Below are 14338 nucleotides of genomic sequence, written 5' to 3' on the forward strand. Positions count from 1 at the left end.
AGCAGATTATATGAAAATTACTTTTTTTTACACTTGCTTTTGTTTCGGGATACGATATGTAAGACCGGTAGAGCTTCATTCAGAGCTGTAACATTGTTAACACGGTATCATTACGAAATTCCACACATACATATTGCAGATTTTTTTTTTATTTATTTAATTTGCAATGCACATAGTTTGTTCTATCATCAGCTAGGCATAAATGGCGCATTTCCAAGAGAACTAGCAACAAATAGCTTACCGCAAACCGAGGTGTTTGTCCAGAAACAGTAAATGCAAGAGAAGCAAGTGTCAATCGATGGTTTATCGTCATTTGAGGTTGGGCTAGGACAGAGTGCTGCACAAAAATATTAAAGGGACACTAAAGCAAAACAATAAATCAACTTAGACTGATAGAGTATTCGTAAACTCTGTTGTGTTTAAATACACTTGGATAGGTCAATTATTAGAAGAAAAAATGAAGCTCAAGGTAATTTTTTTTTTAAAATTTCGTACGGAAACCCAATGTCAGCACTTTAGTGTAACGTCACGATTTCTAAAGTAATTTTTCATATTTAGGCCACGTTGGCTCAATAAAACTTTGTGAAACTTGCCACATTCAATCTTGGGCTCATTTAGAACGCAATGTTGTCAATCTTTAAAGAATTACCTGAGATCTAGGAGACGCTGGCAAAATCCATGACGTGACAGTGAGCTGGTGCGGGAACTTCAAGGTGGCGTCGCCCTTTGCCTCGTGTGTTTCTCGTTTCTTTCTGGCTCACCAAGCGGCCTCTCGCGGTAACAGTGGCGTTTTGGGTATTGTGGAAGGGTAATGTACTGATACAGAAGAAATCATTTTTCCCTTTAGTGTCCCTTTAAGGAATGCTTAGCTTCAGGATGTGGAGAAATATTTGAAAAGTAACTCAAATCGACTGTATTCAATGCATCACTGCAGCCTTCTCAGAAAGATTTTTATTTGTAGAGTTTTCAAGACCTTCCTCTAATACAGTGGAAACCGCTTATAACATAAGGCACTATAAGCGGTACCGCACTATAGTGAAAGCAACAATTTTCAAGTCCCGCACATATGCAAAACATGTCCACCGAGCCGCAACGCATATGCAACAGTCGAGGAATGCGGGTAGAACGTTTGCATTCAATTTACAGTCGAATCTCGTTAATTCGAAATAATTCGCGCAGCGGCGCCTCCGACCGGCATTGCTCCGGCACCGCCATAGAGTAAAAGCTTAGGAGAGACCCCTCAATGTCGCGCGCGAACAAAACAAAAAAAAAAGAAAGAAAAAAAACCGCGGCGGAAATTTCACCCTCTCTCAAAGGGCAAGGTCGCAGATTCTGCGTTGCGTCGGAAGATGCGTGTACGTGCCGACATCTAAGCCACGCTACCGTAGCCACGTGTAGAAAATGGCAGTTAACCCTTCTTTTTCCTTTATGCTTCCTCTACTTTCTAGTCACGTGTTGACCTTGAACGCCTCAGCTACGGCGCAGAGGGAAGCAGCGGCGCTGTCCCAGGCCGGCCAACGAAACTGCCCACACCAGCAAACGCCTGCTTCCTGATAACGGCAGAAAACGAAACTTCAGGGAGCTGGAGCAGCGGCGCCTGCACGGCGGCGGGCGCGCACGGCGGCAGTCGAAAGTGAGGGAGTTACGAGGGAGGGCGAAGGGAGCCACCAAAGCGGCGGAGTTCCAAGGCAAAATTCGCTTCTCTGCTGCCCTCCTCCCTCACATTCCACGGTCTCCGTGTGCACCCTTTGCCGTGCCGGCTCGGCTTTCTTTTTGCGCGAAAACAACGAAGTGACATGCTCGCTTGCTCCGCATCGAGCACAAGGGGCTCCGCAGCGTACGCAACATGCGGCACTGCGAGAGTCTCTACAAATAACGAGTATTCGAAAAATCGAATAGTAGATACTTCATTTCGAATGTTCACTATTCTACTCGATTTGATGATGTTGGAGTATTTGCGCACACCTAATTATTATTAGTGCCGGTAACTGAGCATTATGACATCCTTTCTCTGGCATTGCCACGTCACTCATGCAGTACAAAAGTACGACAGTTCACTTGCGAGGCAAAATTATTGCTGTGTAGTGGGATCAGAACCACATAAGGAAAGGACACCTCAGAGACAGGTAAGGATCGTAGCATCAGCACTGCGCGAAAGTCATGCAATTATACAAGCTAACGACTCTGTGTATGCTGCAGTAAATATGAGTGCGTAAAATTACCTTTTTCTTTTTCTACTTCTGAGTGGTCTTCACGCCACGTTGATCATGTTTCGTGGTGTTACAAAAATTTCGGCATGATCAACACTTCAGGACAGAGTCGCTGAAGCGCTGCACTCAATATGAGTGCTTGATTTATTTAAAACAAGTTAAATGCTTTTTTTAATGTTCTTGAACAACAATGCCGCAGCAAAATGGAAATGATTGTGCTGAACTATGCATACTGTGTCAATATAGTATCATGCATCGCGCACTCGACAATTGCAACCACTAGTCTATGAGAGCATATAGACTACAAAGCCAAATGCTTTTGTATATCATTAAAACATGCATAACTACTGCATTACAAACACCGAACAAACTGTTTTTAGAGGATTTGCACGTCGTACGCACACGTAGGCAATGCGAAGTGCCATCCACTCAATGCATGGTTCAGTCACTATCCGCCAGGCAGGGATTCCGCCTGATCTCGCAGCCACTATCCAGAATCGACTGTATTTAAAAATGTTTCTATGGCAATGCCATCTATGTGTACAATGTTGCGAAATAAGTTCTATACTACGTAAATTTTGTTACTAAAGCTAAAAGAGCTGATGAATACTTCAGCTATGTATAATAGTTTATCAAAGTGAACATGGATCCCTTGTGCTTTCTACTCACCGTGGTGGCGTAGTGGCTTTGGCATTGCGCTCCTAACCCTGAGGATGTGGGATCAAATCCTGGCTGCAGCGGCCACATTATCATGTAAAAAGCATTTCGAAATGCAACAACGCTGTGTACGTGCATTGAGTCAATGTTAAAGAGCATCAAGTGGTCAAAATTAATCTGGTGTCCCCCACTGTGGTGTGTCTCATAATCATATGGTGGTTTTCGCAGGTAAATGTCCAGAATTTAAATAATTTAATTAACACTTGTGCTTTTCCATTTTATTTCGTTCATAAAGCAATGATTCAGTGGCCCACCGAGTAACGTGACGTCCTTATGCTCCTGGAGTAGTGTGCGTTGTCATGGCATGCTGCTGTCTAGCTTCACACCTATTTTCTTGTTTCTCTCTCTCTCTTTTTTCAATGGTGCAAAAGTTGCTCAGCGGGGCAATGTATTATCATTCTGCGAAGAATTTAGACAATGGAAAGCATAAGCATTTCTGGATTGCTAGAATGGCGAAACCCTCTCTACTTTTTTCTTGAAAAAGTCTTATGTTAGCGCCACCAGATCGACCGAGAGAATGCTCCAGCCTCGGCTCGCATGTAGCAGCTTGTAGTGAATACGATAGAACATGGGTTCTCAAAGTGGGTTCCGCGGAACCCCCTTTCCGTGGTCCCGCGCTCGCCAAGTGGCGAAAACGGCGAACACGAGGTGCGCTTGATCCACAGAACCTCAATTACCTATGCCCGAGTGTCAAAAAGCACATCACAGTGCGTAACGGCAACACGCGAACTGTGCAATAAATCCGCAAGCAGCTTGTAGCCACCCAATCTCCGAAAACGGGCAGCCATGTGCAGCGCGCCTAAGCTTTCGCACTTGAATCTCGGAGGCTCTAACTTACCACCGTGCGCATTTCTCCCATTTGTAGATAGGGTAGGTGCCGATAGCGTGCGCACTGATGTTATACTGCGGAGGAATAAAAAAAACTGATGGGGCGCGGAGCACCACAAGTGCGCGCCGCAAAAGAGCTAAAACGGCGTTAGCGTCCAAAAACGAAGCGATGCAGTCCTCATTGGTATGGTCCTCAGCGGCAATCGTACGCTATACGTGACTGACAGCAACGCCGGAACTCTTCATGCCTAATTGTGTCCTCAAAGCCTTTATTCTTGCGTTAATCGCCGCGCGTAACACGGCGTTGGCGGCTAGCCGCGTGCCTTCATAAGTGCGTAATCGCGATCTATGATCGCGTCGATAACCAGCACAGTTTCATCTGCAGCAGCGGTTGCGGGAAATAGTAGTTTCGTTTTGACGGTGTGCGCGTCGGCTGCGTGCCTTTCGCAGCGGCGTAGTCGCCATCCATGATCGCGTCGATAGCGACCGCGGTTTCGTGCGCACTTGTTGCAGCAAAGGATAGTTTCGTTTTGACTTGGTGAGTGCGTCGGCTATGGCGTCGGCCGCCTGCCTTCTGAACCGCGAGGTCGCCGACCATGATCTCGTCGATAACGGCCGCGGTTTTCTCCGCAGCGGTTGCGGTAAGCAGTAGTTTCGCTTTGACTCAGTCCAAAGCTGTCGAAGATGAAGAGCACCGGCTACATCGCGATGGGCGGGCAATTTGTTGGCGACCAGCTCACTAGCGAAAAAATAATCGGGATGTGCGCGCGGTAGTGAAAAGTGTGTCTCAGATGACGCGCGCCGCGGCCGCGCTGCGAAGGATGTCGCGAGGCCTTCGCCGCTGCTAGCTCAAATAAGTCATGAGATGACGAGAACTTCAGCTTCCGCACTGCTCTTCTTCTTTCTAGGGTTTTACGTGCCAAAACCAGTTCTGACTGTGAGGTACGCCGTAGTGGAAGGCTCCGGATTAATTTTGACCACCTGCGGTTCTTTAACATGCACTACAACGCAAGCGCGTACACGGGCAAAAGGTTTTGCATTTCGCCTCCATCGAAATGCGGCCGCCGCAGCCGGGATTCGATCCCGTGACCTCGTGCTCAGCCACGAAACGCCTTTGCTAACTGAGCCACCGCGGCGGGTGCCGCACTGCTCTTGTGCAAAATAGAAACAAGATTTGCTAATTCATTCAGTAAATAAAAGCCTGTTGACGTAGTAAGCATTCATTTATTGTTTTCTTGATACCTTGGGTAATTCGACATTCGGTTAATTAGGACATTTTAATTCGGTTAAATGGGGAGGGGGGGGTTCCTTGGCGCTTCATGGAGCTTAGCAGGGTTCCCTGGAACGAACATGCTTGAGAACCCCTGCGATAGAACATACAGCAGGAAGGCCTTTAATTTCGCTCAGAAGGCTGCCCCCTCTATCCTTTAACTTTTTGAGACCCCCACTTTTTTCTGTTTATTGTGAAATATGATTGGTGAACAAGCGTAATTGCTAGTCCTGAATTTCTTTAGGCATCACAGCTGCACTAATCACTCCCGATGGCAAGAGCATAAATGCATACCTGCCAACTCTCCCAAATTTTCTGTGAACTTTATGAATTTTGGCTCGTATTATCATTTACAGATGTGTCAAGTTTTACAAAAAAATTGTTTGTGAAAGTTTCATTGGTCTCTTAACGTTCTGTTGAAAGTCTCATGATGGTGAAAGAATGCCAGAAGGGCACTTGTTTCGATTAAGTTTCAGCATAACGATGACAATGCGCCGCTTTCAATTTTTGATTATGAAAGCTCATTGAAAAAACATTTTACTTGTTAAACTAGTGGCAACAAGTTGTCTCAGTTTTTAGCATTCCAGAGAATTGTATGCGTTGCAGGATGAACTAGCTAAGTGGTTAGCCTTGGTGTGGGTCACCATCCCATTTGGAATCATTGCAGAATTGTTTGATAAATGCAGATAATCAAACACGTAATAGACCATACAGATGATGACATAGTGTAGTCCTAAGACAGTGATAAAGTGCTGAGAGTGACGTCGCTGGACATAAAGTGTAACTAAATTTCCATTTATTGTGGGTAAAGTTTTCTGATTTCATTTTTTTTTTTTTTGCATAATCTGCAGTTTGCTAAAAAACCGTGCACATGTTGGATTTTTATTTTGTTTAGGATCTCTGTCATTTCTACATTAGTATTCTACTTTCAGCGCATAAAAAGTGGGTGCCCATCCCATTCAGGTGTGTGTCAGAATTGGGAAGTAGTGCCAAATAAATCAACGGTATGCTTCTGCATTTTTTCTGCCTTTGGTTTAGTTCAACCTGCCAGATAATTCTATCAGTTTTGTCAGTCCCGGCAGTCTTTTAATATAATGCAAGTCTACAGCATGCACCTGTGCACACCCCCTTTTTGTTACCATAGGCCTACCTGTCTGAAAATAACAGGTTTGCCTCTGTTTTGAGGCTTTTGAAGAAAAAGAAAACTGCCCTTTTTTGTCTTCCTGTGTGTGTACTTGTGCGTGCAAGTGCAATGTTTATTATATGTAGGGTTCAGCATTCTAAATTCTTGCCGAAAATTCGGCATGCCTTTTTCGGCTTTTAATTCGTTCGAAAATTCTCTTTTATAAAACTATCTTTGAGGAATAACAATTGTATTTTTTTAAATATCTGACAGAGCCCACGTGGGGCTTTGAGTAAGCGGGCCATTACGTGAAAATTATACTTGGTTATCATGAGTGAAAAACATATGGCAACAATGTAATTTAATAAGTGTAGTATTATCAATTAATATAAAAAGAAGGTAAATGAATAAGTAAAATATGTTAGCAAAATAGTTAAAATTGCAGTGAAGGATATTTGAACACACCTGCACACACACACAAAAATAAACACTTGGCACAAAATACAGATGGCATTAGTGAAGGGGAGTACACTTGCAAAAGCACTGGGAAGCATTAAAATTGGTTTTTAATATTGGTTTTTAGGTGTCAAAACCACCATCTGATTATGAGGCACGCCGTAGTGGGGGACTCCGGATTATTTTAGACCACCTGGGGTTGTTTAACGTGCACCTAAATCTATGTACACGGGTGTTTTCTGCATTTCGCCCCCATTGAAATGCGGGCGTCATGGCCAGGATTTAATCCCGCGACCTCGTGCTTAGCAGCCCAAAACCATAACCACTAAGCAACCATGGCGGATGTGGGAAGCATTGAAAAACAAAAGCATACAATTGTCAAAGACAATCAAAAGTAATGAGTGTATTATGTGAAACTTAAGCTTCTCAGGCTTCTCCCGACAATGGGCAGCGGGCAGGAATGCTTCCCACCACTCGATTGGCCACCCACCCCTTTGTGGGGGAACCTGCAATCTGAATTGTCGATTTATCAACGTTAAATTTATTTATAGTGCGATTTATTACTGCTGCCACAAGCGCACAGGAAGTGCTTGTACTGGCTGGCACAGATTTGGATCGCTTACGCATGTGTCGCGCAAATTTTGACAGCAGGAGCATTCAATGTTTGGCGATATCAGTAGGCTGTTTCATTATCTTGTGTTTGTTTCATAATACATACAAAATGCATAATTATTGAATGTACCATTCAAAATAGCAGAATAGTCGTATCAAATGGGCCAAGCAAAAAAAATCACAGCATATCCACGGGGTGAATGATGATGAGTGGGCGAAGCTCCGGAGGGAATCATCGGATCTCCCGCTTAAGGGGACGCTAGCACAAACGCGTTAGAAACGTGCAGTACTCTCTAGTAAGGGGGAGCGGCCACAGCGTCTCATGCAGCCATTTACACATGCCGGAACGTGCACCGCGTTTGCCGACGCCATCACATGACTGCTGAGAGAGTATACCCCCCGTATTCATAAACGCTCCTCGACTTGAACTTGACTTGCCACCGCCTTGGGCAGCGCGTTCGAAATGCGTTGAAGGTAAGGCGGAGAGGCCACAGCGTCTTACACCAGCTTCTTACACGGGCCGTAACGCGCTAGCACAAACGCGTTAGAAATGCGTTAGAAACGCGGCCTTTCGTTAATGTTGGGTATTGCCATCCTGGTGCGTGTGTCTATGTGCACTTCGTGGCGTAGTGGTTAGCGCCGCGCGTTCGGAAGCGAGGGGTCCCTGGTTCGATTCCGCGCTACGGACACAACTTTCGGAATTTTTTTTTTTTTTTTTTTTTTTCATAAAACGCCGGAAGCGTTCTCCGGAAGCCGGAAGCTGGCTTCCGGAAGCGGAAGTCGGCTTCCGGTTATACTATACGTATACATATATATGTATACATGGGTATACATACATATACGGACACACAACGCCATCTATTGAGCAATTCATAAAACTAGACGTGGCTACCTACTACGACGGGGACGAACGGGTGCCGCTATAAGGAGCTTCGCCCCTAAAAAAAAGGTCCATTTTCGTGTGAACCCTTCCCCACGCCAATATTGTCTAGATTGGCATCGCAGGCATTTTTGTTTGTTAATGATGCGTGCAAAATGCAAATGAGATTAATGCATCATTCAGAATGGCAATGATCGTATAGAAAAAAACAGAAGGAAAGAAAAATGCCTATTGGCATATCACCCTCTCTCTCTCTCTCTCCCTCCCTCTTCTTCCCCATTGATCACAAGATGTGCACCTCTCTAAAATTTCTGGAAAGAACCCCCTGAAGCAATCAAAAACAAAACAAAAATATGTTAATTGATAGTTGCAAAATAATTGCGAAGTTGATCACTGAATTTAGTGGGACGATGTACTGAAGCTCATTCCATAGACAATCATATTGAGGGTGCTTTAAATTGTGTATGTGAGCGTTGTGTTTTGCTTGTTCAGATGTGTTCAGAAAAATTCGCCCTTCACTAATTTTTTGCTTCTGCAATCGCAGATGGAAAAAGGGCCAGGCTTCCAGAGGCAAAGGCAGAAGACTGACACTGCACATGTTCGTCTCGTAACTTTCCTGCAGGAACTGCTACAGGTAAGAACAGAGTGAGATTGGCTGCTTAAATCTTGAAGTTGCATTAGTTCATGAAGGGCACTGGAACACATTTTCCTAGAACTTGGGGCACACTTTTGATGATATGTTTGGTGACGGTTCCATATGGTGGCCACGCATTCCAGCTTTAATCTAACAATGGTAGGCTAGTAGTTTAACAAGTTTCTGGAGGTGCGTTTTAGATGGCATTTTGGATAACCAAGCGATTTATTGGCTGATCAAATGACGTTAGTGACGTGTGTGCGCTAGGATAAGTCGTTAGATACCCAGGTATTTGTAAAGCTGCGCAGCACAAATGGAAATGGGATTGTGTATATGTAAGAAAGTGGATCACACTGACGACAAAATAATGTTGAGTTGCATTTTTTTGGATTAAGGTTGATTAGCGAACAGTTACACCATTGCTGTAAACAGGTAATATCCTCCTGAAGTGAGTCCTGATTACAGCGGCTGGTATTTGTAACTGTTCGATATAATATCTAGTCATGTGCGAACAAATAAGTATCCGGTCATTTGCAGCAGTAAGTCATAAATGTATATAAAAAAATTCACCGACGATTGCGATACAGTCGAACCCGGGTATATTGAACTCGCCAAAAAACGTTTATTAGTTCGATATATGGCATAATTCGATATAGGCCCGCTATAGGATTTCATGATGCAAAGGCCCATACCAATAAGAAAAGTACTTTATTAATATGGTCGCTTACTTGCGTGCCCTACTTGGGAACAAAATAGTCCTGGATTTTCTTCTGTTTCAACGACTTCGCTGCCTGCGACAGCACGCACGCCTCCACGTTGTCCAACGAGTCGGAGCAGCTGAGGCCGCAACAAGATTCCAAGGTGCTCCTTGGAATCTTGTACGGGGCGGCGACATCGGACTTCTCACCGCGCTCGACTCGATTTATGATTTCGAGTTTCGCAGCGAACGGCAAATTCTGCCTCTTTGCACAAGCCATGACGACAGCGCGCCAAGAAAGTTAACAGAGCGCCAACAGACAACACCAGCAGCACGGACCACGCTGAATGAGGACTCGAGGATAAGAGTCAGCAGCAGGCACACAAGCATAAAGAAAGAAAAAAAATGGCGCTCACTTGTACCGTGTCCGCGCCTCGGAGAAAGCACGACGGCCTCTGATTGGCTGTAAGCGCTGCGAGCAGGCCAGGATCATTTCTTGCAGGGGTTCGCCCGTGCACAGGCGGGTCTAAACCACTTTTTCTAGGGTGGCGCCGGCAGTTTTCCCTGCCACCGCAAGGGAAAGCCAAATTGCTGGGGCACTTTTGTGGCACATGGAGTTTGATATATCGGTTGTCGTTGCTACTTTCGTTCGATGTAACAGTAACTTTTGCTATATATTCTTAATGTAAATTTACCGTGTTTAGAAATTGTTCGATATACGACATAATTAGATATAAACGGGTTCGATATAGTCTGGCTCGACTGTATTCCCTAATGTGAAATTTGAGCACCGCTCTATATCTTTTTATTTCACAATATATTGGCTGGCGCGCACAATCTGTCTCGTGCGGCACGTTACAAACACAGCCAAGTTTTTTGCGACTGTCTCGCTAATCTGGGGACGTATTCTGCGACGATCCACTGCGGCGCTACTATTGCCTTGGCCATGCCTTGTCGAATCAGCGTGCGCTTGATGGCCAAAGCGATGGTATCGCTCAAGTGGATCGTCGCAAAACACATCCCCTGAAGGGTGCGAAAGCTAGTGCGTGGGTGACGCATGGGCGTGATTCACATCAGCCGCTGCATACAGACCTCCCAGACGACGCACGCCACTCGGGTGCCATTCGTAGCCATTGCGCTATAGTGACCTAGAATACTGGGGAGTGTACAAAGCGCCGTGCGAATGCATGGGAGGAGCGAGGACCTTTCCTTGGGAACTCCCGTGCCGCGGTGCTGCTGTACCGGACCCGTAGGCTTTCTCCGCTGCGGAAGCTGTGCCAAGGCGGTGAGTGTCTGCCACAGACCTGTTATTTTGGTTCATGTCAGCCAACATCGCGATAATTAGGGATGTATTGAGTACCACGTCACTGCTAGGTAATACCGCAGTGACTCATGGCACAGAGAACGCGTCTACGGCTGTCAATACGGGTATTTTTTCTATATTCTTCTAGCTCGCTTGGTCCGCGCTTACGCAGTTGTTTTCCGCGCTTATGCAGCTGGTTGAGCAACGCATTCCGTGCGCTTACTTCATTTTGTTATGCGTGGAATGAGCAACATGAACGTGCTGCAGAAGGAAATAAGCTGATGATCGCGATGATAACCAGAAGAACGTTGCAGATATGGCTAGCTCATGCTAACGGTTTTACACCCTGTCATTTCCTTTCTTCTATTTCACGCATTCGATTTGTTTTACAAGACTGCCTACCGCACTCTGCTGTTTGTTTATTAAGGCGAAATCCTTAACTGGCTCTTGGGAAGCGGCGGGGCTGCAGTACCAAAAATAAATACAAACCGCGTAACTCTCGCGTCTTGTTTACTTGGTATATATACCAAATTATAGCATGCAAAGGCACAAATGTGTGACTAAGGTGACTGATGGGTCATGGCATTAGTAACTTGATATACTTGTATTCACGTCATGATATAACGATAACAATATCACATGTGGTGCCAACCCGCGTTCTTCGGCCAGAAATCCCTCTGATGGTGCGGGTGTGACGATAAGAACGTGTTGAATGCCAGTCTCAATCTCAACGTGTCAAACTTGTCCATATACAGTGTAGACCGCTTATAACGTAAGTCGCCAGAGTCGCGAATATCCGCACTATTAGCGGTACCGCACTATAACCAAAGCAACAATTTTCAAGGCTCGCACATATGCAAAACGTGTGCACCGAGCCGCCACGCGTATGCGACAGTCGAAGAATGCGCTAGAACGTGTGCATTCAATTTATAGTTGAATCTCATTAATTCGAACCAAAGCACGCGGCGGCGCCTCCGACCGGCATTGTTCCGGCACCGCCAGAGTAAAAGCTTCGGAGAGACCCCTCAATCTCGCGTGCGAACAAAAAAAAGAAAAGAAAAAAAATGCCGCGTAAATTTCACCCTCTCTCAAAAGTCGCCGATTCTGCGTTGCGCCGGAATATGCGTGTACGTGCCGACGTCTCAGCCAGGCATAGAAAATGACAGTGAACCCTTCTTTCTCCTTTATGCTTCTTCTACTTTCTAGTCGCGTGTTGACCTTGCACGCTGCGGCTACAGCGCAGAGGGAAGCAGTGGCGCTGTGCCAGGCCGGCCAACGAAACTGCCCACGCCAGCAAACGCCCGCTTCCCGATAACGGCAGAAAACGAAACTTCGGGGAGCTGGTGCCGGGCAGTCTGTTGCGGCGGCGCCCTGCACGGCGGCGGGCGCGCACAGTGACAGTCGAAAGTGAGGGAGCTATGAGGGAGGGTGAGGGGAGGCACCGAAGCGGCGGAGTTGCCGAGGTGAAATCCGCCCTCCTCCCTCACATTCCACGGTCTCCGTGTGCGCCCTTCGTCGTGCCTTGCCAGCGCCGCCCCGCTCCCTGAAGTTTCGTTTACTGCCGTTATCGTGAAGTGAGTGTTGGCCGGCGTTGGCAATTTTCGTGGCCCTCGCTCGCTATGCGCGCCGTGATATTTCACGACTCGCACTCAAGATTCTGGTTTCAGCCTCACTGGCTGTTCGTTCGCACCACGTGCCCGTCTCCTCCACTTCATCTCTTTCTTCCTCGAGCACTCCTCGGGGCGCCCATTTCAGGGGAGCGTTCGCCGTGTCCGCTGACTTCCGTACTCCCAGGCAGCCCCACTGTAACTGGTATTTCATTTCCCGTAACTGCACTATAAGCGATACATGTATACATGGAGTGCTATGGGAAAATTAACGGGAGTCTGGAAAGACCGCACTATATCCGGTCCTGCACTATAAGCGGTTACGTTATAAGTGGTCTATACTGTATCATGAAGAACTGAGAGCACAGGGAAAGGGTAATAATAGTAATGATAATTTCTGGGGTTTTACATCCAAAAATCACAATATGGCTATGAAAGATGACGTAGTGGAGGGCTGTTGTAATTTCGACCACCTGCGGTTCTTTAACGTGCACCTAAATCTATGTACACGAGTGTTTTATGCATTTTGCCTCCATCGAAATGTAAGGCGCCGTGGCCAGAAATCGAATCCGCATCCTCGAGCTTACGAGTGTTTTATGCATTTTGCCTCCATCGAAATGTAAGCCGTTGTGGCCGGAAATCGAACCCGCGTCCGCGAGCTTAGCAGTCCAACCTACCAAAGCCACTAAGCTACTACGGCGTGTAGGTAAAGGGTACGCGAGAAATATTCGCGGCAAGAAACAAGACAAACCGAATTAAATGAGACGCTAACACTGCAACATTGTGTACGTATGCCTCATTTTATAATTGCGAGCAAACGTCAGAAAATGAACGTAATGCGTTACGGATGTGCAACTCGTCTGTTGCCTTCTTTTGTTGCGAGAGCGCAAACACTAAGCGAATAGTAACATGAAAGTAACTTTAGGAATATTTATTGCGTATGCTCGCTCGTTTGTACACACCAAGTACAGTCGAATCCCGATAATTCGAACTCGGAGGGGCCCAAATGTTTGTTCGAATTAAAGGAAGTTCGAATTAACGGAAGGACGTATTTGTGAAGTATTCGAGCACTATAGCAAGATGAATGAACGGTGCGAGTCTTAAAATTTCGCGGCGCGCATAGCGAGTTGCGCCCACGCTGGCCAACGCTTGGTTCCCAATAACGGCAGAAAACGAAACTTCAGCCAGCGGACGGCGCCGACATGGTGACAAGCGCACGCGGAGACCGTCGAAGGTGAGGGAGGAGGGCGGCAGGAAAGCGGATTTTGCTGCTTCGGTGGCTGCCCTTGCCCTCTCTCTCTCAACTCCCTCGCTGCTCCCTCACCTTCGACTGTCTCCGTGCGCGCCTGCTGGCACCGCCGGTACAGACGGTTCGGCGCAGATTAGCCTCCTTGAAGTTCCGTTTTCTGCTGTTATCGGAAAGCGAGCGCTTGCTGGCGTGGGTGCTGACGCCGCCGGTCCAGCCAGCCCAGCGCCAGCTTAGGGTACGGCCACGCTAGCGGCAAAAAACGCGTGCGTCATGCCGCGAGGCCACCGTGGCACGCGCGTCTCGCAGCGCGAGCAACGCCGGGAGCACTCGGTGTTTCATGCGAGAGACGTCTCTCGGAGCCTATCACAACCGACCGGCAGAGGTCTGGTTGTGATGGCTTCGTGACGTCACCCTCGTCGCTCTTGATTGGTTCTTCATGTCGCGGCACGCGGCATTGCCGCAGAAATGGGTCTCGAACCCATTTCGCGCGGCACGCCGCAAAGCCCCCCATTCCTGCCGCTTTTGCCGCCCACGGCATGACACGTTGCCGCGCGTTTTTTCCGCTAGCGTGGCCGTACCCTTAGGCCGCTCCCTGAAGTTTCGTTTTCTGCTGTTATCGGGAAGCAAGCGTTTGCCGGCGTGGGCAGTTTGTATGCCGGACTGGGCCTCCGCCGCTGCATGAAGGGGTCTCTCCTAAGCTTTTGCTCTACGGCGGTGTCGAAGCAATGCTGGTCGGAGGCGTCGCAGCGTTA

General features: G+C 47.0%; 1 protein-coding gene across 5 annotated transcripts in view; it reads left to right on the forward strand.

The window, feature by feature from the left end:
* LOC119436507 (serine/threonine-protein kinase 31-like) overlaps positions 1 to 14338 on the forward strand; it is a 222350-nt gene that overhangs the window by 116315 nt on the left and 91697 nt on the right. For all 5 annotated transcript variants that reach the window (XM_049658155.1, XM_049658154.1, XM_049658156.1 and 2 more), the window contains one exon: positions 8641 to 8730. In XM_049658155.1, the coding sequence (XP_049514112.1) occupies positions 8641 to 8730 (90 nt within the window). The remainder of the gene's footprint in view (positions 1 to 8640; positions 8731 to 14338) is intronic.

Source organism: Dermacentor silvarum, chromosome 1 (genome assembly GCF_013339745.2).
Source record: "Dermacentor silvarum isolate Dsil-2018 chromosome 1, BIME_Dsil_1.4, whole genome shotgun sequence".
NCBI lineage: Eukaryota > Metazoa > Arthropoda > Arachnida > Ixodida > Ixodidae > Dermacentor > Dermacentor silvarum.